The following is a 23,867-nucleotide window of genomic DNA, read 5'->3' as shown; positions in this document are numbered from 1 at the left end:
GAGCAAAACCTAGCTGCCCACCTCACCAACAACCACCTCCTCAACACCACCCAATCTGGACTCAGACCCAACCACAGCAATGAAACCAACCTCATTGCCACCATGGATTACATCTGACGAATCATGAACAAAGGAGACTCCACTGCCCTCAGCTTTCTGGATCTAACTGCCATCTCCTATACCATCTCCCACCCCATTCTGATTCAAAGCCTACATGATGCCAACATTTGAGAACAGTGCTCAGCTGGATCTGCTCTTTCCTTACAAATTGCACTCAGCCTGTCAGACTGATTCCTTTCACCTTGGCCGATGACAACCCATCTACAGAGTTTCACACAGTCCCACACTGTCCAACACCTATATGGCATCACTCGCCAGCATCATTCACACTGACGGAATCAACGCAGATGGCACCCAGCTATTTACTCCTATTCTGACAAAACATTGAACACCCAAAGGAACTTCTCAGTCTGCATGTCCACAGTTGTCAGATTGATGTAAAGCAACTGCCTCAAACTCGAAACAGACAATACAGAAGTATTCATCTTCGGTAAAGACACCTCGTTATCTGACTCCTCCTACTGGCCTGGTGCTCTTAAACCCACACTCAAACCAACAACCCATATGAAGATGGTATGTGTGTTTTTTTAGCATTTTAATCACTAATTAAGGTAGTCAAGTGCTATATAGGAAGTGTGTAAGGTTATGGCGTGATGTCAGCTCAGAGTGGGAGAATGAGGACTAGTCTGGTTGCTGTGTTTTGGATGATCTGCAGTCTTATTGTGAGCTGGTTGGTAACTCCTCCTTACACTCTGTTGTTTCTATAGTCTAGTCTCCTAGTGATGAGGGTTTAAATGATCATGTTACTGGTGTCATCTGGTAGCCACTCCTCAGTTCTTGAATTCTGTAAGAAACGAGAAATGGCTCTTACCCTACTCTCACCTCAACTCATCCCATGCTGCTCCTGCTTTTCAGCAACAGGATACCCTCCCAGGTGATTTCTGCCCTTTAAAAATATCCATAACATAACAAATAGCTATCTACTGAGCTAAACCTATGATAGGACCACACTGAAAAGAGGACTTTGGGGCTAATCACAAGTAATTAACTATCCATGATGCTGAACTTCCCACATAGTAATGTTGAGAGGAGTCTTTGTGTCTAAAGACAGAAACCTAATAGGAAACCATAATACCAGTAACAGGTCATTAACTATCCATGAAGATGAACCCTCTATAAAGTAATCTTGAGAGCAGAATTTAAGAACAAGAACGGATAATTAGCTATCCATAAAGAAAAACCGGCGTTAGGATAACATTGAGTTGAAACTTTAATACCAGTGGTAAGTAGTTAGCCATTGATGGTGCTAGACCTTCTACACGTTATAATTGAGACTGGTCATTAAGATCAAGAACAGATAACTGGCTATCCACACCACTGAAGGGGCCATAGGAGACCACTGGCCAATATTGGACTCACTGAATAAACCTAGGCTCATCATTTTCTGTGGACTTTGCATTGACTGCTGCTGTACGAACCTTCTGGGACTCAGAACTCTGTACGGAACTCTGTAAGGAACTGTCTGACATACAAAACAAAGTATTTGTGATATACTGAATACCGACAATAAAGAGATGCCAGACCCAGCCAAACTCGTAGTATCACCTTACCCTATTGTGTCTTCATCCATGACATAGAATGCCAGGTTGTGGAAGCCCATCGGAAGGTGTAGAGTGTACTCTTCGCCCCAAAATGGATTCAGATCCCGCCATATTGTTGCCGTCCTGCAAAGAAAGAGAAATAGTGATTTAGATCCCGGGACTACAGCTTTCTCGTTAAAGCACTGTAAAGTTTATTACATCATGTCCTCATAAGCCTGTAGCTAAAGGACAGATCAGGACCATCCTTACCAACATCAAGTATCTCTATTCAGATTCCTTTACACGCCTTTCTCAGATATACATGGTCTCAGAGCAACAAATGTACGAGAAAATCTGTGCTAGAAAAATAAGCAAAAGTGTGCCTCATTAGCAAGTCATGGCTACTAATAAGAGATGGCATCTTCTCAACTTTTTTTTGCAATTAAGCAGTCAGGGTAATTGTATTGCAGAGCAAACCAGAAGTCACCTTCTAGCTGCCAACACATCTCAGCTGTTCCAACTTAGAGATCCTGAAAAACGCCAATTTCTATGGATCACACAAGGGACTGGGGCTCTTCAGAAAGTCCACAGAAAATGCCTTCTTCACAAAGCAAGGACAGTAATCACAAAATAATTGTCATATATAAGAAATGTCTATTATGTTACTCTGTCAATCATGAGGGCATAAATCACCTTAGAAACGACTTCAAAGTCTGGGGGTTGAGCATAACCTGTAAGTAAGTGACTATGCCTACCTAATCGGAGTCTGCATGATCTCTTAAAGAACAAGGGTGTGCATGCAGCGTCAACGATTTGAAAGTGTGTCAGCATAGGTGGTGGAAGCACAGAACGAGCGAGGAAAAAGCATTTACAATGCTATGGGTTCCAGGTTTGCTCGAGTTAGAGCTACTAGCGTTGTAAATTCCTAACTGACTTTTCTTGCCTCATAAATTGAAAATGAAAAGTAAAAGAGTTGACATAAGCAAGCAGATTCAAAGAACCAGGGCCGCCATGAGCATGAGTGCGAAGGAGAGATACAGAAGGAAAAAGAAGTTTGCTCGCAGTCAACCATATCGGCAAACGTGCAATTATCGATGTAACAGGGTCCATGGCCAGGGAGGTAACAAAACTGTCCCAGGGAGGGAAAACGTAAAGCATTTACCAATGATAACAAAGTATTTTTGAAAGGCAAGCCCATGAATTAGTGATAGCATTGGGCGTGCGGTGGGCGTGGTTAAAAGCCCACAGATAGAATACAACATGTCACAGCGCTTGCACGCTCGACCTAAAAATTGGAGCAGTGACAGCACATGCATTGATATTTAATGCTGTATGCCCTGACTCGTCTCCCTATGATGCAATCAAGACTTTAGACTCTGCAAACCATGCAGAAGCTGAATCGGTGTCCTTTGGTCCTCATCTTCAATGTCTACCTCTATATTTCTCCACTGATCAGGAACGTAGTACAGGAGACACCAGCTTACCAGAGTATACGTTCCACAGTATTTTGAATATGATTCCTAGGGGGACACTGAGTGTTTCTTAAATGAAACTACAAAACTTTTAAGTGAACAGTAGTGAACGTCTATACACAGATCATTTTAGAGAAGTTATATAGCATGTTTGCAAGAAATAGTATTCAAAAGTAGTGTGATTTATTAGGCAAGTTAGACCTGATTTGCAACTACTGGGATGTCCCTATGCTAGAATGAGAGTTTCCTACAGGAAATAAGCATGCTAAATGATTTTACTTTTACATAGGAAAGCCATAGCAAGATTTCGGCTTGGATAGAGTCAGTCCCATAGGAATGACAAGACCAGTTGGTCACCACCACACTGAGCAAGAATCAAAGTGCCATTAAAAGCATTGACAAGGTAAAAAGTCTTTGCACTACCATGGACAGAAATAACAGAGTTTGTCTGGTACCTGAGGAGAGGAGAGCTGGGCATCTTGTGAAGGTGCTGGTGTGGCCTCGGTAAGTTTGTGGGTGTGAAAACTGTATGAAAGTTTATGCACCTATCCTGCAGCTTCAGTTCCCAATGCACTCTACCCCTTGAGGCGCTACAGTAAAACTCCTTCTGTACAAAAAATTCAAACTATGTGTCTCACCCACAGCACACCAGTCTGGAGACAAAGAAATGCAGAAAAGACATAAAGCAAGGCAATAGGTCATCTCCATCTATGCATCCAGGACATGGAACAGTAGTGACATATCCATCAGGACAAACCACACCATGCTCCAGTTAAAGTAACAGCTGAAGGCCCAGTACACTTTCACACTTTGAAAAATATACGCCTCCTAACATACACTGAGTGTGTCTTTGTCTTGGACCTTTTTGGCTAACTTTGCACTATATGAATACCCAAAACACATATATAGATATTGTATGGTCTCAACCAGGAGGCCGGAATATTATTACCAGACTATTACTTTTTACGCAGGATTTTTCAAGCTATAGGTGTCATAAACTTAAGGTTCCTCAGGCAAAGTTAAGATGTCTCTCTCCCCGTCCCCTTTGAGAGCCTGTAGTGTGTCATATTACTGTATTAGAATGCTCGCTTTGCTGACCTAGGGAGATTCCACATTCCACGTTCCATGACGTGCAGTCTCCCGGAGTCAGTTGAGAAAAGGACCGTCTGTTCTAGGTTGGAAAGATCAAGGACAATTACAGATGATTCTGGATCCAAATAGTAAAGACAAGGTTTTAATGGTGAACGACGAAGACTACTCCTTGACCTCCTTGATGGAAACCAAATTTCCAAATGTATTTAATAAATGCTTGGGAAAACTTACTGGTTTCGAACATAGAATTATATTAAAGAGGGAAGCGGTACCAAAGATTCATAAAGTCAGAACTGTGCCAATTATGATCAGAGAGGAAGTTTCCAGGGAGCTGGAGAAATTAATTTCAATGGATGTGATTGAACCAATTGAGAGTTCGGAATGGATTTCGCCTGTAGTTATAGCTCGGCGTAGTAATGGAAAAATCCGTTTATGTGTGGACTTAAGATATTTAAATAATAATATTCTGATTGATCGTTTTCCTCTACCCAAAATCACGGAAATGGTTTCTAGTCTGGAGGGAGCTTGTTGGTTTTCCACTATCGACTTGTCTTCTGCATATCATCAGATTTCTTTATCGGAGGACTCCAAAAGTCTAACAGCCTTCATCACACCCTTTGGATGCTTCCAATACAAGAGGATGCCCTTCGGTCTTGCGTCTGCGGCAGCTGTTTTTCAACGTCTTATGCACAAACTTTTGGGGGAAATCAAAGGAGTTATGTGTTTCCAAAATGACATTTTAATTTTTGGAAAGGATAAGGGCATGCATGATGAGCGGTTGGAACATGTGTTGGATGTGTTGGGTAATAAGGGGTTGACTGTTGAACTGAGTAAGTGCAAATTTGCAAAGAGGAGTGTGGAATATTTGGGACATGAGATAAGTGGTGAAGGTGTTAAACCTAAAGCTTCTTTGGTGAATGCTATAATTGGGGTGTCTCCTCCTGTGTCTAAGGACGAAGTAAGATCTTTTTTGGGCATGGCGGAGTTTTGTGCCAAATTTATTCCGAACTTTGCCAGTAAGGTCTACAATTTAAGATCTTTGCTTAAAAAGAACTCTTCATTCATGTGGAATGAAGCATGTAACCATGAGTGTGTGAAAAGGGAATTAAGCAAGGCTACATGTTTGGGTAGTTTTGACCCTAAGTTGGATACTTTTGTTACCACGGATGCAAGTAATAAAGGCTTAGGTGCTGTGTTATCTCAAAAGGACTGTAATGGTAAAGAAAAGATTATACTTTTTGCTTCCAGATCGTTGTCTCCTCCAGAAGAGAAATACTCAGTTATAGAGAAGGAGGCTTTAGCTTGTGCTTGGGCTTTAGAGCACTTCCGAGCATTTGTGTGGGGAAAAGACATAACCAATAAGTGTACTGGCTTCAGCTAGAATTTCTAGGTTGTCTATGCGCTTAAAGGATTACATTTATCGCATTGTGTATGTACCTGGGAAGAGTAATGTAATGGCTGATTGCCTTTCGAGATTACCTAATTTGTTGGAGAGGTGCGTTGATGACCCGTGGTATGAATGGAATGTGGCTCTTATACATGATTCGGGTAGTCCTGCACTTAACGAAGATAGTTGGAGGAAGGAAATGGAGGTGGACACCAATTTACAGTTGATTTTTAAATATGTATTAGAGGGATGGCCTAAGAAGGATGCGTTACCTGAACAATGCAGAAGTTTTTGGGAGGTCAGGAACAAACTCACTGTTGTAAACAATGTTATTTGGAGAGGTGATAGAATGATTCCTCCATCATGTCTAAGAGAAGTAGTCTTGGATTTATGTCATGAGGGACATTTTGGCATCGTTAGAACTAAGTCAGTAGTTAGGGAGTTGTTTTGGTGGCCAGGAGTTGACAAGTCGGTGGAAAGATTTGTCAGAACTTGTCATGTATGTTCCTCTGCTGACAAGAGTTTGTGTAACCTTAGACCACCTATGAAGCAAGCGTTCGTTCCCAAGCAACCATGGGAATATGTCGCCATCGATCTCTTAGGTCCGGTTGGTAGCTCTCAAGAGTTTGTAATAGTCCTCATTGATTTGTTCTCCAAGTGGCCAGAAATTGGTATCTTAGAAAAAGCAGATACGGTAAGCGTGTTGGAGTTTTTGGATAAGGTTTTCCTCTCAGAAGGCATTCCTTCTAAGTTGCTAAGTGATAATGGGGTGCAGTTTATGCCAGATGCTGCTAAGAAGTATTTTTGGAGGGTGGGTAATGAACATAAAACCACATCTCTGTATAATCCCAGTGGAAATGGCACCGTGGAAAGGTTCAATAGAGTCATTAAGGGTATAATTCAGAGTGCTATGAATGTGGGGGGTGGGTAATGAACATAAAACCACATCTCTGTATAATCCCAGTGGAAATGGCACCGTGGAATGGTTCAATAGAGTCATTAAGGGTATAAATCAGAGTGCTATGAATCTGGGAGAGGATTGGCATGTTGCCATTTTTAAAGCGGTGTGGGCGTATAGGATTACTGAAAACGCGACTACTGGACTCAGTCCATTTGTTATTATGAGGGGAAGAAGTCCCAGAGGCAAACATAACCCTGCTTGGTTGGTTGAGACAGGCATCCAACATTGGTCAGTGGAGAGTGTAAGGGATTGTTTGGATAGATCTCTTGAGAAATCAAAGTCCTATTATGACAAGCTCCATCATGTCAAGCCTGTTGAAATCAATGTTGGTGATTGGGTTAGAGTAAAGAAACCTTATAAAGTCAAGAAGGGTGAAAGCAAGTACTTTGAGCCTGAGCGTGTTATGGAAGTTTTGCACAATGCCGTAAAACTGAGTGATGGTAAGGTGTGGAATCTTAAGCGCATTGTTTTACTTAGGAATATGCAGGGACCGGGGTGGAATGAAGTCCACATTAACAGTAAGAGAGGTGAGAAAGGAAGGCCTGAATGGTTGGAAGATGAAGTTACGTGTCACGATGCCGCCCCGTCTCCACAAATTCGTGATAGTGTCTTGAGTGAGGAGGTGGGTGTGAGTGACTTGATGGCTGAGCCTGAGAATGGGAATGTGTCTGAGTGTGCACTTCAGTGTGACCCTGTAGAAAGGAAAAGGAAAGTGATGCCTCCTGGTTGGTTGAAGGATTATGTGTTAGGATACTTAGCTGACGTCTCTGGGTTTCATGTTTAATTATTTTCATTTTTTTTATTTTTTATTTTTCTTGTTTGCTCTTTCGCATTTATTTTCTTGTTGTTGGAAAAGAAGGGGGATGTGTAGTGTGTCATATTACTGTATTAGAATGCTCGCTTTGCTGACCTAGGGAGATTCCACGTTCCATGACGTGCAGTCTCCCGGAGTCAGTTGAGCCTGGTGTATTCCCTGAACGGACCTGTTTCTACATTTCCACTTGTAATAAAAGTTGCTCCTTACCTGGCTTCCAACGCTTTGTGATTACTACAGAGCCTTGCTACAAATCAGCCTAAAAATCTTCGGTTACTCCACTCCTTCAGCTACCAATCCCTGGGGTATCAGTAACTCCGGATGGCAGAGTTACTGGTCGATTATAAGTGAGACCCCTTTGAAATTACCAGGGGAATCCAAATAACCCAGCATCTAATTCTCCAAGTAATTCCGTATTTTCCTCCGTTTGCTCCTGGGAACTGTATTTGGAATACGTGAAATCTCCAGGAGAAAATAATTGAGTCCAGGATAATCTGTGTACATTGTGTTTCAGATGGTGCCGGCAGCAACACTTACATATGTATGGGAAATAACATCACTAGAAAATCCATTGCAGAATTGCCGGCATTGTGCCTGCACGTGTGCAGATGCATGCTGAAACATCCAGTTGCATACAAATGTCAAAAAGCATTGACAAAGTGGACGGCAAAAACAAGACCTATTGACTTTGTCAATGCTTGTTTGTACCTGGCTGAACAGTCTGTGGCTTAAAATCACTTGTGAAGAAAACATGACACCTATACCCTGAAGGGTGAACGAGTTCTTTACAATAATTGCTTCAGGGACAGAATGGAATACTTGTTTAACCGCCAGCCAGGACACAACCTAGAACACACAATAATGTAGGGAATATAGCATTGAATTCACCAGAATAAAGATAACGTTAGAGATATACAGCTGAAGGAATAAAGGCTTTCAGCGAGAACATGAGTACGAGTTTGAAAATAGTACTCAGGTTTAAAAATAAATTATTAATTTTATATTAGAAGATCTGATGCAAGGAACGTGTTCTCTATAGAAACATCCAATTCCTGTGAGTATGTGTTGGGGAGCTTCCTGCCACAGAGTGCTATGAGAATACAAAGGGTCCTTTTGATTACTATAAATGGGGTTTTGAGGAGTAGACGACCCCAGAGAGGTCTCCCCCCGGAATTATTGGGGAATTGGAGCAGTCCAGGATTGCTTGGGCTCCTTTGGGGTCCTTGGGCTACCTAAATGGGAGCCAGGTTTATAGCTGGCCATTTTGCACCTCCTGCCACCATTTTGGTGAGGCGACATGGTAGCTGGTCACTAGGTGGGGTTGTAAGGTTTTTCCAGGTCAGATACCTGAAGTGCATTTGCACTTTGTACAGTTGTATAAGTGTTTTCCCCTTTTAGGTAATTGTACAATTGTCAAGCTGGTGGAGTGGCTTACTGTATTGATGGCAAAGGACAACGTGCGGCAGGCCATGCAGGTTTGGAGGCGGGTAGGCTGGACCTCCTTGCGGTGGGTGTGCTCTCTGAAGTGCGGCCCTTGAGTTGTGCTGCGGCAGGGGTGGCGGCGGTGGTATTCGCATTTTCGCTTCTGTGCCCAGATTACAAGGCCAGGTGAGTGTGCGAGGCCGCTCCCGGCTTTGGAGAGCAGCCTCAGGTGGGCGGGGTAGGCTAGAGGTCCCTTGGGCTTCATTAGTGGACAGCAACGAGACCTCCAAGCTCAGTAGGCATCGTTGGGCTGCCTGGGAGGGCACTGTGACCCAGCGGCGAGTGTAGAATTGCAGGCTGGGAGGGAAGGGGCAGGGCCTGAACGCTCAGGATGCAGTGCTGAAGGGCAGGGGGAGAGGTGGAGGGAGGGGCAGGAGGGGGTTACAAAGGCCACAGGGGTGGTGCCAGACAAAATAAGGCTAATGGATGCAAGTGGTCATGGTAGGGCAGGTTCTAGCCCTTGGCGAAGGCTATTGGTCACATCTGGCACAGAGGTACAGTATTTAGATCTGCCTATGGCGGAGGGGGCCTATGAGGGTACTGTGCCTGGTGATGAGAGGGTGTGGGGGGCCCAAGCCAGTACATGCATACCTGAGTGGGCACTGCACCCATAGTGGTGGGCCAGGTGCTCGCTTGTTTAAGCTGTGAGGATGCACAGGAGCAAGGGGCCAAAGAGTTGGGGGGAGGGAGGGGACCTATTCCTTGATATTGGCTGCAATGTTAGAGAGGAGCGATGAGGAGGAAGAAGGGGCTCCATGGGTTGAATAAGGGGCGATTTTGAGTGAGGAAGTGGAAGGTAAGGGGGTCTGGCATGGCAGGCCCCCTACCAGAGTACATGGCAAACAGAGTGACAGTGGGGTAAGTGGAGAGATGGTTCCTTGGGCGGAGCATGAGGTTGGGGAGAGAGGCGACCGAATGAGTGGAGAGGGTTTGAGGTTCAGCAAGGGTGGCCAGGTAGTGGCAGGAGAGATGACAGGTCATGGCTGGGAGAGTAGTGAAAGGGAACTATCCAGTACACTGGGCCTCTTTTCTGTTTTGCGGCAAGAGGAGCTCAGGGGAGCTCAGTGCATCTCGCTACCTCCAAGAAGGAGAGAAGGCAGGACCCCGAGCGGAGGGTTCCAAAGAGGACGTTGAGCTGGCTGAACAACCTCGGGTTCCAATCACGCTTGAAAACTGGACGGCAACATTCTTGATTTGTGCAAGCGTTAATATCCAGAGAAGTCAGTGGCTCTCCTGAAATACATGGATGTGATTAGGAAGGGCCAGTAAAATTGCAGAGGGTATGCCTAGGTCCAGTATGAAAAGGATTTTTGGGCCCGTAAAGGAGGTAGATCCAGAAGTGCAGTGGGTCAAAATTGATTCTGATTTATGGCAGCACACCATGGGACCGGCGTTCAGGAAGACAGTCTTTACAGCAAATGGCCTCCCCATACTTTACCGCCCCCATTCTGCAGGTGATGGGGGTTGTCCTTGGTAGGCAGATGTTTGCCTGACCATCATGTACGTTTGATGGCAGGAATAAAGGAGTACTTACGGATGTGGCGCCTCTTCCTAGAGGCCTTTAATGGGGTCCCCTTGATGCAATGTCGGGAGATGGAATAGGATGCGCAAATGTTTTCTGATGCAGTGGGGGGCAGGCTTTCACATATACTGGGATGGCAGGTGATGTGTGGAGATTGGGTGGGAGGAGCATTGCTTTACTCGAGCTCTTCCCTTTGGTCATAGCGGTGACCCTTTGGGGAAAGAAATGGCGGGATATTCAGTTTGGGGGGGAATCCGTGTGGATTTAGCACAGCAGGTCTAAAATGGACCAAAGCAGGTGAGGCAACAGTGTTCATTTGAGGTCCTTCCTTGACAAGACCATATGCCCAGTAGCATAGGGTTGTGTATTATGGGCAAGGCGGGAAGCTCCTTGTGAGCTTGTGTTTATACACAGGGACAAAAAGCCTGTGACAGCATTCCAGCTGCTGTCTTTTCTGCGAAAAGTGGCCCAGTCATTGGTCTTTGCTCTGGCAGATTTTGGAGCCCACTCATTCAGAATAGGCCTGGCTACGGAAGCAGGTAGAAGGGGTTGGGGCTGGGGTAGGGGCAGCATCATGAGGGGTGGGGGAGATAGGTCTCTGTTGCTTTTCAGAGGTATGTGGGCATGGAGGGAGAAACATGTTGATTCTGTAGTTGGTGATTGTTGTTGTGTTTGTTTCTTTCAGGTTCGGTAGCAGGTCCAGTGAACAAGGTTTTATTGATATGACTGGTGGGCCATTCCTTTGTACAAAATGGGTGAAAATACAAGCAGAGAGGGGCAGCCAAAGTGTCAACTTGGGCCTAGACCCCTCAGCATTCAGCTTATAGTGGCACAGAAAGCGGGCGATGCAGTGGAAAGCGCTAATACCCTAATTAAATAAATTGATGGTGAGGGACCAGTACCCGGATGTGTTCGTTTACTTAGGTGAAAATGACTTAGTTTGCGAGAAGGGGCTGCAGATTCTAAAAAACATGAAGAGACCTTAGGGAAATACAACAGCAATGGTCAGGTTGTCTTCTAGTCTGGACAGCATTCATTCTGCATAGGGTCTAGCGGGGTGCAAGACGGCCAGGGGCGATTGAGCGGGCAAGGAGGAAAATAAACAAAGAGATGCAGAGACTTTGTGGAGCGAGGGGTGTTGCATATTTGGAGCACTATGATCCTCAGCAGGTTGATGCTGTATTTTTTAGGGGGATTGGGGTCCACTTGTCCTTTATGGGCATTGAACTTAATTTGCTACATACCAAAGACACTCAACGCAGCATGTTTTGGATCAATTAATGGGTTCCTACTGGAGGGGCATTAGAGCTATTTCTGGGTGGCGGGGGCAGGTCACGTTGGCATAGTGTGCAGAGTTTTAGGCTTGAAAGCGGCAGCCCAGGTGGGAAATGAGAGGGTAGACTGGACTACGCCAGGAAAAGCCAGGGTGTTAAATGTTCAGCAGGAAGTTATGGTAGTTACAGTTGCAGAGTACTATCATCTGGAAAGGAGTTTTAAAACAGCAATCTCTCAACTACAAAAGGTAGAGGACAGGATTGCTATACTGAAAGTAGGGAGGGGGAGAGGTGAGGGGAGAGGAGAGGCAGGGAGGGGTGGAGGATATGTTACAGGTGAATCATACGTATAGTGTGGTTGTTTGTTTTGTGAGGCAAAGGCCTAGGGCTTTTGATTGTTAGGCGCACCTGTTTTCAATAAAGCAGCCTTTTTCACACAGCCCGGTGTCAATCTCAGTTATGCTCCCCTTTTCCCCAATCCCGCTTTCCCGTCTGACCAAACTGTGACCATGTGTACTGACCAGTCTTTTTATCATTTAGGTGCCAAAAATTAGCTGAACCCACCGTTTAGCATGCTGGACAGCAGTGGACATTTAGGTTAAACAAGCCATTGTAGACTGCCCAGAAATAATCTCCTAAATCAAATGGACCTCCAGCGTCTTTGAAAGTGCATTTTTTAAATATTTAGGATGGTTGTAAACTGCATTTATATTACGGAAGCCTCATCATGACTGACTAGCCGTCTCCATGCGAGCTTAGCATCTGACGTGGGCTTAATAAGGTAGATATGGCAGCAGGGACACACTGTATTTGGAGTCTGAGACAAGCATTGGCAAAGCCAATAGGTCCTGCCTATGCAAGATTTATTTGGTTTGTTAATTTTTTTAGCCATGTTTCATGTTGCACAGCAGTGAAGCATAATGAAGATATTATATATATATATAATATATACACACACACAGGTGTGGCATTTTATAAAATATCTACTTGTCCATGGGACTGATTGCTTCATAAATCTGCTTGTCCTGAAAAAAATCCACTTATCCCTTTGGTGCCACATAGTGCGGCAACATATTATGGGACTATGCTGTTCACAAATATTTTCTAGGAGTATGATTTTCTGACCTAATTCTGTAAATTGTTGAGAATTCATGAAAACTGTAAATCTGCACTAATGCAAGGAAATATACCACATGTGCAGTTTTGTGGCTTTCTTTACGGATTGGAACCCTTATTAGGGCTGGCAGAAACAAAGACTGCTAGTTTTTATTAAAATGTCTGTCTCTATCTACCTATCTATCGGGTTGCTTCACTGAAACTGGCAAATACAAAAACAACAAGGTGATGGATGGAGTGCTTTAATTAATCTCAGCCACTAGCAATCGTTCTGGCCGCATCCTAATCAATTGTTTTTTGCCCACAGCGCCACCTCAGTTTGGATCCAGCCACATTCAAATCAGTCTTGACCTTGTTCCTTATTGGAACAGTCTAGCCCGAACTGCCAGGCCAGGTCCCCCCTGAACCAGAACACAAGCAGCCCAGGACCAGTTTCACCCATGTTATCCATCTATACTATGTCATCGTGGTATAGCTCAGGAGTCACGTCTGGGCATGCCTGGTGCACTCAGGGAGTCAAATGCAAAACAACAAAGTGATGGATCAATGTGAGTGGCAGCATTCTGCTCTTTCACACGGAGCATATTGGCATACCAAGCAGTTTTGTTCAGTACCAGGAACTACTAAAGCAATGTGTGCTTTTTTGAGACCAAAAAATATTTCAGCTCTTTGCCAATGTTTGTTATAAGTATAGGGGCCCAGCAGCTCCCACAACAATAACGTTTTACAAAAATAATGTAAAAACAAGACCCACATTGACCAAACTAGACAGCTGACCACCAATGTCAGACCTATTGGCTTTGCCAGTGCTTGTTTGTTTTCGTGTTTCCCATAATCTTGTTGAAACCGGTTATGCTGATTTTCCATTGTGAACATATTTTGGAAATACTAACATGGATCAACATATTTTATTAAATAATGCTTCAAAGAAACAGTACCCAAAATGTTACTGTACTTTTCCAAAACATGTTTTCCTAGTTAGAGTAAACATTTTACTTTGAAAACAAAGAATGATCAGTCTTGCTTTCAAGCTTCTGGACACATTTGCATCTAACGAGAGAGTATTCTGGGAGCATTGTATGTAGTCTCATATTGTTACACTTTGCAAGAGTGTATACACATTTTTATACTAAAGCCACTGTCAGTAGTGGTGTCCTAGTTTACAAAATTTCCTTACAGCACTGATCCTAATAATAAAGGCTTTGAATTATTGAACCATAAATACAAATTTGAACAGCATTAATGGACACAAATGTTACCTTAACTGCAGACAATGCCACTCCTAATCCACAATGTGTGCTGTAAAACGACAGCCAAAAGATTCGGCAAGCCCCAATATCAAAAACACTATCCTCAAAAAAGGTACGCTCAGACCAGTCCTGTGTTCTTGCAAAAAAAGTGTTTATTCAAAAGTCAGGCTTTCCCCAACATGTTTCAGGTCACCCACCACAGTGAAATATACAAAATAGAAACAAAGGGTCACTTTATGGATTCAATACAAATACCAGTGTAAGCATGAGTGCCATCTTGGAAAGGTGCACAGGAACAAAACAAGATATAACTACCAATGGCACATAACATGGAATGTACTCATATCTAACAAGTTGATAATGTAATTGCTACCCCACATTATGCCCGTACTTAATGCAATACAATGCGAAATAAACGATACATGAAAAGCAGACACAGCACATTACATCACAATAAAATATGAGTTGAATCACCACACAGTTAATATGCATTTTGCCACACATTCTATCCCTTCCCTGCTTACATGTGCACTTCTATCTATAGTGAAAAGTGTGGGTTAATGACATCAACCTGGATGTTATGAGAGCATGATTCATGCTATATGAGTTCAACTTTGTAATGTTGTTAATTATCAGAGTAATGTTCGCATATTTGGCGTACCCCCACCCACGCTCATCATTTGGAGTGGGCGCCATCGTTTTTGGGAGATCCTTGCATGGTCAGTTTTGCATGATTTTCGCATTCGGGTGTGTGGGCATTCAACTCATACTTTATTGTGATATAATTTGCTCTCCCTCCTTTTTTTTCATTTTAACCGTGCAACACAGTAGCCATGCAGGTGTACAACATGGCAAAGAAAACATTCCAAATCTCTCTAGTATTTGGATTTACAATGTTTTAAGCCATTTTGTACAGCTGTGTGGCTGCTATGCAGTATGGTTGAAAGTTTAAAAAAAAAAAAAATCTCTCTATTATTTGCCCTTTTATTTTGTTAAGGCTTTCTATATAGCAATGATGTTGTGTTGTTGCTTGTGAAGAACGACTTTGCCTATTTACTTATGCTGAGCTTATCCTGGTGTAATTTTCAGACACCGGGACACATTTAACATTGCACTACTGTCTGCTTTGATTCTAAGCAGCAACATGCAGGCAGAGAAAGGGCTTTTTAAAAAAATTAATTTCCACCTCCACCTGGGCCAAAGATAAAGGCCGAAGTTAAGCGACATTAGGCCTCCTTTTGTTACAATTTGATCCTGGCTAGGTGTGGCCTGGAGGCTCACTGGATGGATGTGGATTGGAGGGGAAAGAAAGGCCCACGGCTTATCACTTCGTATGTGCTTAGAGAGGCATGCTTTTGACTTTGTTCAGTCCCTGTTTTTAAGAAAAATGCATGCACTGTAAGAATGTCAGATGTGTTGGTCTGCTCTAGTAGTTACACAAATAATGTATATACCACTATTTTATTTCTTGTATAGCGCTACTCATCCAGTGCAGGGTGTCATAGCGCTTTATATAACATACAAATTATACATTGTCAATAAATCATGTAAGTCTGTAAATCAATATACAAGATGTTTGTTGCATAAAACAGTGAGTGTTACAAGGTGTAGGAGATACATATCCTTCATACCTCACTGTGCTATATTAAAAGGATTACAATTTATTAACTGCAAGTAACAAAGGGATCTCTCTATTAAAATCAGTAACCCGCTTACCTATCTAGCTAAAATAAAAATCTGTCATATGCATGTTATATGATGTTCTATTTAAGGGTTATGCTACAGTCTAGTAAATGGAGCATATAAGGGGCATGAGCGGGCTCCATATGGAGAGTAATCTGCCTTCCTCTTTTCTATAAACCCTCTCATTTTGAAGTATGTGAAAGCAAACTAAACACTAAGCTCCTTGGAAAACACAACATGACATTTGACCTCTGACTTTGAATGCCCAGCACGCATGGCATGATAGGAACAAGATTTAAAGGCCTATTTACAGAAAACAAGTTCATGAAAGAATACAGAAAACAAGGTTTAGGCAACCAGGGGGTGGGGGGGGGGGGGGGCAAACTCAAGATGTACAGCCTAAAGCAAATAGAGCCAGCAAATAGAAGGCAAGGAAATGAGAATTACAAACCACGGAGCCAATGGTAAGCAACAGGTGTAATGCATTCCTGGGTCAACTTTCTGAATGTTCCCAAAATGGCCCAAAAGCTGAGCTGTCTGGTAGGCTGCAACCTAAAAAAGAAGAAGGGTGCAAAAACTGAACCCCTGTTATGGTGCCTAAATACCATGAGAAGATTCGGAAGGCAATACTAATTTGCCCGGTAAAGAGAATTACTAGCTAAATTATGTAGGAGGCTGGACTGGCTTGTAGTGAGTACCAAGGGGTACTTACACCTTGCACCAGGCCCAGGTACCCCTTATTAGTGTATAGGGTGTCTAGCAGCTTAGGCTGATAGATAATGGTAGCTTAGCAGAGCAGCTTCGGCTGAACTAGGAGACGAGTGAAGCTCCTACAGTACCACTAGTGTCATATGCACAATATCATAAGAAAACACAATACACAGATATACTAAAAATAAAGGTACTTTATTTTTATGACAATATGCCAAAGTATCTCAGTGAGTACTCTCAGTATGAGGATAGCAAATATACACAAGATATATGTGCACAATACCAAAAATATGCAGTATAGTTTTAGAAAACAGTGCAAACAATGTATAGTTACAATAGGATGCAATGGGGGCACATAGGGATAGGGGCAACACAAACCATATACTCCAAAAGTGGAATGCGAACCACGAATGGACCCCAAACCTATGTGACCTTGTAGAGGGTCGCTGGGACTGTAAGAAAACAGTGAGGGTTAGAAAAATAGCCCTCCCCAAAACCCTGAAAAGTGAGTGCAAAGTGCACTAAAGTTCCCCAAAGAGCACAGAAGTCGTGATAGGGGAATTCTTCAGGAAAGACCAAAACCAGCAATGCAACAACGATGGATTTCCAGACGAGGGTACCTGTGGAACAAGGGGACCAAGTCCAAAAGTCACGATCAAGTCGAGAGTGGGTAGATGCCCAGGAAATGCCAGCTGTGGGTGCAAAGAAGCTGCTACTGGACAGTAGAAGCTGAGGATTCTGCAAGAACGACAAGGGCTAGAAACTTCCCCTTTGGAGGATAGATGTCCCACGCCGTGGAGAGTCGTGCAGAAGTGTTTTCCTACGGAAGGACTGTAAACAAGCCTTGCTAGCTGCAAAGCTCGCGGTTAGGGTTTTTGGGCACCTCCGAGGGGAGGTGCAGGTCAGGGGAGTGGTCACTCCCCTTTCCTTTGTCCAGTTTCGCGCCAGAGCAGGGCTGAGGGGTCCCTGAACCGGTGTAGACTGGCTTATGCAGAAATGGGCACCATCTGTGCCCATGAAAGCATTTCCAGAGGCTGGGGGAGGCTACTCCTCCCCTGCCTTAACACCTTTTTCCAAAGGGAGAGGGTGTAACACCCTCTCTCTGAAGAAGTCCTTTGTTCTGCTATCCTGGGCCAAGCCTGGCTGGACCCCAGGAGGGCAGAAACCTGTCTGAGGGGTTGGCAGCAGCTGCAGTGAAACCCCGGGAAAGGCAGTTTGGCAGTACCCGGGTCTGTGCTAGAGACCTGTGGGATCATGGGATTGTGCCAACAATGCCAGGATGGCATAGAGGGGGCAATTCCATGATCATAGACATGTTACATGGCCATATTCGGAGTTACCATTGTGAAGCTACACATAGGTAGTGACCTATGTGTAGTGCACGCGTGTGATGGTGTCCCCGCACTCACAAAGTCCGGGGAATTTGCCCTGAACAATGTGGGGGCACCTTGGCTAGTGCCAGGGTGCCCACACACTAAGTAACTTTGCACCTAACCTTTACCAGGTAAAGGTTAGGCATATAGGTGACTTATAAGTTACTTAAGTGCAGTGGTAAATGGCTGTGAAATAACGTGGACGTTATTTCACTCAGGCTCCAGTGGCAGGCCTGTGTAAGAATTGTCAGAGCTCCCTATGGGTGGCAAAAGAAATGCTGCATCCCATAGGGATCTCCTGGAACCCCAATACCCTGGGTACCTCAGTACCATATACTAGGGAATTATAAGGGTGTTCCAGTATGCCAATGTAAATTGGTGAAATTGGTCACTAGCCTGTTAGTGACAATTTGGAAAGAAATGAGAGAGCATAACCACTGAGGTTCTGATTAGCAGAGCCTCAGTGAGACAGTTAGTCATAACACAGGTAACACATACAGGGCACACTTATGAGCACTGGGGCCCTGGCTGGCAGGGTCCCAGTGACACATACAACTAAAACAACATATATACAGTGAAATATGGGGGTAACATGCCAGGCAAGATGGCACTTTCCTACAAATTATGATTAGAACTAATACGGGAACACTGCACTCCTGATTTCTTTTGTTTATGTTTTTTTATCATTAATATTATGCACAGGCGTAATCAGGGAAACCTGCACTATTATGCACAGACATAATCAGGGAAAACTGTTAACATGTTCTCTTGGAAAGATGGACCAGAATGTAGAAAAAAACTATAGGAATCAGTGCAGAAACACTGATTCCTGTTGCTATTCCAAATTTCATAAGGGAAATCTTGGAATAGTGTAGAATTTCAGGATTTACATGTGAGGAATTACCACCTTAGCAGTCCATTGACTTTTGGAAAGAATGCTTTAGTTTAGGGAAAGAGTTCCGGGAGCTCCTGTGTGTCAATCAGTGCTCTCCACCTGAGAGGTCTATCCTCTCAAAGCTGTGTTCTCATTTGAGCATGTGCATAAAGTGTGACAACCTAATTTGCAAAAACCTGAAAAAATCTAAGTGGTTAGGAGTGGAGCAAGGTTTGCTTGATTGAATCCATCCAACACTGATCCTCATAGTTCCTTTAGGTCTTACCTCCCTTAGCCTTTTTGACCTTAACCTGGTAGAGAGATAGTGATCATGTCTATTCTATGGTTATGTCTGCCTTTACTCTACTGCTGTCACGAAGCATAATTTGAGAAAAAGAGCTTTCAAGATTATCACAAAGAGGGGTGTTGGCTCCACCTATATGTTGGAAGCCAGGATTTCAAGTTGGGCACGAGTTGTATGCCTTCACAGAACAAATGTTATTCCCCTCCACAGAGGTGTGATTATTTTCTTTATTTATCCAGCACCAATATGGCTGCCTAAGCTTGAACTTTCAGTAGCACATACATGAAATTGCAACACTGTTAAAATGTCTTGGAGAACTAGATAATTTAAGTGTTTCTTTTTCCCTAACAGCAGCACAGATGGGAAGAGGGCAGTCATGAGGAATGTATTATAGTGTTGGGCACACACACCTTCCACCGTGACTTCAGAGTGCAATTTCCGTTAGAGAGCAGTATGAGACACCCAGGACTACAACAATTTACATGGATTTTTAGGTCTACTTGACAAAGCAACTGTTTCCTGACCTTTGTGTACTTGCAAGGCCCTAGACCCCAGCCACATGTTGGTTCTCCTGAGTACAGGATCTGATTGGGAAGTACTTGTGTGCTTCCACTGAAAAGACTAATTCCATTGCATTTTTTGGTTTGGGGCAAAGCTTATATTTGACACATCAGGACTGAATTGGTTTTGGTGGCAAGCATGACTTAAGGTCTTATCTGTTTATTGTGAAATGTTATGATAAAGGCAATTGCTATCAGATATATTTTTGTGGAAAGGATATGCTAATGTCAATAGGCATCTAAATGTGCATAGTTATTACTGTAAAATAAAGTTTACAGATAGGAACTTTCTTACATAGATCTCACAGATTACTGTAGTAGGCAATGGTTTTGGTGATGGTGTTGATATGCATAAATACAATGTCAATGTAAGCCATGATATGCGCCAGCATAACAACGAACGCTCTTTGCTATAGTCGATTCCACCTTACATGACCTCTGCATCAACCCTGAGCCAGAAGTATGTGGTCAGGCAGGCCCTGAGAACCAGGCCTGAAGCAACAGATTGACAGATCACAGATGAGGTGACACATAGCCCATAGACAAATGCGCAAAACAGGAAAGACACAGATTGAATCTCCAGATAGGCAGCAACACCACAAAGGTCTTAGGAAATTGGCCCCCAATAAAACACATTTGGCCAGAGGTATTAGTGTTCCCAAAACACCATAAAGCTAGATGCCACATGAGGTTAGGAACAAACAGACAATTAGAGCACAGCACACACACACACAAACTACATGCAGTGATCATGCCCTCCCAATACCAGACATCTGGACATGTTACCTACTGGTGGACACTATGTCCAGGCAAGGTCAGGACCCACTGGCACACTTTATCAGATGGTCGGATTTATGGCCTTCTGACTAGACCCGGATTTCTTTTTCAAATAATGTATTAATTAATTTTAATGCACCTCAAGACAATGTATAAAAAGATGCTGAAAACTCTGTAACTTCGAGAGACAGTCATCAGACCCCGATTCTGTACTGCGATCTCCCGGCCATTGCGTTTAATTAAATAGACCGTTCCTGCTTTGCCAGACACCTCGTTTTTTTATTATAGGATGCTTATATTGTGAGAATCCTTGTGTGGCCCTCTTAGGGCAGAGAGCATGTTGATTAGCCAATTGTAATTTTGTTGACCTTTCTAATGTTATGACTGTCTGTCTGATGGATGCCCTGTGGAAAAGCTTACGCAAAAAACTTTAGGCCTGGTGACAAGCTATAGGCCTGATTGGTAAACATTATGTCTGATAACATAGGTATGGTCTGTTTATTATGAGATATTCGACAAAGGCAGTTGGTCTAGATTGCAAATTGTGAAAAGCGTTTGTTAAAGCCAGGAAACCTTTAACAGGTGGTTGCTATCACACTGTGTTACAGGCTATATATTTTGTTACATGTCATCTCACAGATTACCGTAAAAGGCAAGGGTTTTGGCGTTGGCCACCCACTCTACCAAACCTGGGGGTTTTCACTGTGATGCTTCATATTAGACCCTGTGTAAAGGAGTTGATTATTGTTTTGCAAGCTGTATTTGTCTACATATTTATAACTGTATAACTGTATGCATTATGGTGCAAGCTTATGTGCAGTTGATTAGGCCGGTGGTAGCTAATGCATAAAGCCAATAGTTAAGGGTAAAGGCTTCATCTGTTTATTGGGAACATGTATGTCTGACTCCTAAGGTGTGATATTTGTATATTGAAAAGTTAAGACAAAGCAAGTAGAGTTTATTTACTTATTATGAAAAGCATGTGTTAAAGATAATAGGCTTTTCAAAATGAATTGTTGTTACACTACGTTAAAGCCTATAGGCAGGTATTTTGTTACATGGAATGTCACAGATTACTTTAAAGGTTTTAATGTGGGGGATCCACCCAAACAAACCACGGGGATAGAAGTTAGGCACAACAATAATACTTGCTAAACTCTTTTAGGAATGACAGAGGATGATTTTGAGATTGGTGGGTGGATCAAGTACCATCAATATGGCAGAGAACTTTACATCCGCCATGGCGAGGGTACACCACCTACCAAATTTAGAGATGTACACTAAACTAGGAGATACCTCTTGCGTTTCCAGGAACTTCCATCACGGCGATTCCTGTAAATTCATTTAAAGTTTGACTGATGGCTCTGTCAACATGACAGTGCCGTATGCTAAACTTTCACTTTTATTTATTTTCAAAAACAAATTCCCAAAGCAAAATTTTATTTTTGAAAACAAAAAAAAGATTTTCTTGCTGTGGGAGTTTTCTCCCCAGGTTCAGGGGTCATTTTGTAGTTTTCACTGCCCCTTACTGCCAGGCTTTACCTGCAGGTGACTGCCAGTGAAAACTGGCCATATGATCACCCACTTTTAACAGGGTGCAAGGACACATGGCCAAACCTCTGATGGCACTTTCTCTGTTAGGCCATTGGCGGTATATGTAAGCTGCGGAGACAGTGTAGTCTCTGGTGTCTAAATACTGAAGTCCTGTCCGACTAAGGAGTGTGGAACTTCACTTTGGTGGAGAGGATATTGCCATTGCAATGGACTACCCTCCCTGCCAAAGTCCAAATCAGGTCCATTGTATTTTGCTTTGCCAACTGTAACTTTATATTCATTTGTACTTTTTTGACTGCATCTCAGGTGCCTTTTGGAAAGCTCATGCTCATTACAGTAGGCTGGAGTTGGTTATGGACAAACAAACAAAAGTTGATAGAAGGAATGCTTGTAATACGTCTAATCACCGACAATCGGTGGGCTAGCATTCCAACCCATCATTCTTTTGCCCTCCATGCCACCTCAGTTTGGACCCAGTCATATGCAAACCAGGCATATTCCTGCTCCTAAGCCCGAAGTGCCAGGCCAGGTGCTCCCTGAACCAGAGCACCAAAAAGCCAAGACTGGTTTTGTCCTAATTGGGGCTCTTCAGTCGCATGTAGCTAGGCTCCAGTGGCAAAGTGAGCACAGTACCAATGTCTGGATGTGCCCTAGGCCACTTAGTGCATTACTTCATACACATAAAAGGTTCCGGGAGGAATGCTTGCAATACGGCTATCCACTGGCAATCACTCAAGGTGGCATTCCAACCCATCATTATTTTACCCACATGCCACCTCAATTTGGGCCCAGTCGTATGCAAATCAGAGTTGACTCTGAACAGGACAGCAACAGTGCAGGCTGTACTGCCAGACTGGGTGCTCATTGAACCAGAAAACAAGCAACCTAAAAAAGATTTTACCCTGATTTGGGCTCCTCATTTGGGTGTGGATTTTTCCCATTGGCAAAGTCAGTTTAGGACCAACGTCTGGTCATACCCTTGGCCACTTAGGGCATTACATCAAACACACAAAAAGTTAAGGGGGGAATGCTTGCAATAAGTCTGCCCACTGGCAACCGCTTGGGGTAGCATTCCAACCCATCATTCTTTTGCCCACCATGCCACCTCAATGTGAACCCAGCCATATGCAAATCAGTCTTGCCTCATGGGAATCCTTGTTAAGCCCGGTTAGTTGTATTTTGCCTTGATAACTATAAGTTTGTATACATGCACAATTTTATGACTATGGTCCCGCTGGTTGCCCTGTGAGAAAGTTTATGCTCAGGACAGCAGGCCTGAGTTGGTTATGGTGACGACTAAAGGATTATAGCAATAGACTTAATTGGTGTTGGTGTGCAAGGAAATGATATGCCTGATACCATAGGTCTGACCTGTTTGTTATGAAAAGTTATTACAAAGGCCATAGTCCCGACTGATTTATTGTGAAAAGCATACAGTAAATAGACCTCTAACAGTGGATTGTTATTCAATTATGTTGATTGTTATCAAATCATGTTAAATGCCGTAGAAAGGTATTTGGTTACATGTAATCTCACAGATTAGTATATTAGGCAAGGGGTTTAGTGTTGGTCACCCACTCTGAAAAACCTTAAGAGTAGAATTGTGCCGTGATGATTCTTGTTAGACCCTTTTGAGAGGGGTTGTAAATGGTTTTTGTAAATTTTACTTTTGCATAAGTTTGTCATTTTATAAAGGTATGGCTGATGGTTGCCAGTTTATGCGCTACAGTAGCCCTGAGTTGCATGTCCCGTCAAGCCACTGGTAAAAGCTAAAGGCCTCATTGTTCCGCTGGGAAAACGTATGTGAGTGTCCTAAGGTGTGATTTTTTTATAATGAAAAGTTATGGCAAAACAAGTAGACCTTACTTGCTTATTATGAAAAGGTTTAAAGGCAATAGGCTTTCAAAGGTGAATTGTTAGACATTCTGCTAATGCCTGTGGAAGGTATTTTCTTACATGCAATCTAACATATTATTGTAGCAGGCAAGAATTTTGGTGTTAGTGACTTACCCAACAAACCG

General features: G+C 43.2%; 1 protein-coding gene across 2 annotated transcripts in view; it reads right to left on the bottom strand.

The window, feature by feature from the left end:
- Window positions 1-23,867, bottom strand: part of RASAL1 (RAS protein activator like 1) — a 658,663-nt gene that overhangs the window by 450,771 nt on the left and 184,025 nt on the right. For both annotated transcript variants that reach the window (XM_069214557.1, XM_069214558.1), the window contains exon 3: window positions 1,671-1,784. In XM_069214557.1, the coding sequence (XP_069070658.1) occupies window positions 1,671-1,784 (114 nt within the window). The remainder of the gene's footprint in view (window positions 1-1,670; window positions 1,785-23,867) is intronic.

Source organism: Pleurodeles waltl, chromosome 11 (assembly GCF_031143425.1).
Source record: "Pleurodeles waltl isolate 20211129_DDA chromosome 11, aPleWal1.hap1.20221129, whole genome shotgun sequence".
Classification (NCBI taxonomy): Eukaryota; Metazoa; Chordata; class Amphibia; order Caudata; family Salamandridae; genus Pleurodeles; species Pleurodeles waltl.
Note: the sequence above shows the minus strand (reverse complement) of the source record. Positions and strands in the feature narration are given on the sequence as shown.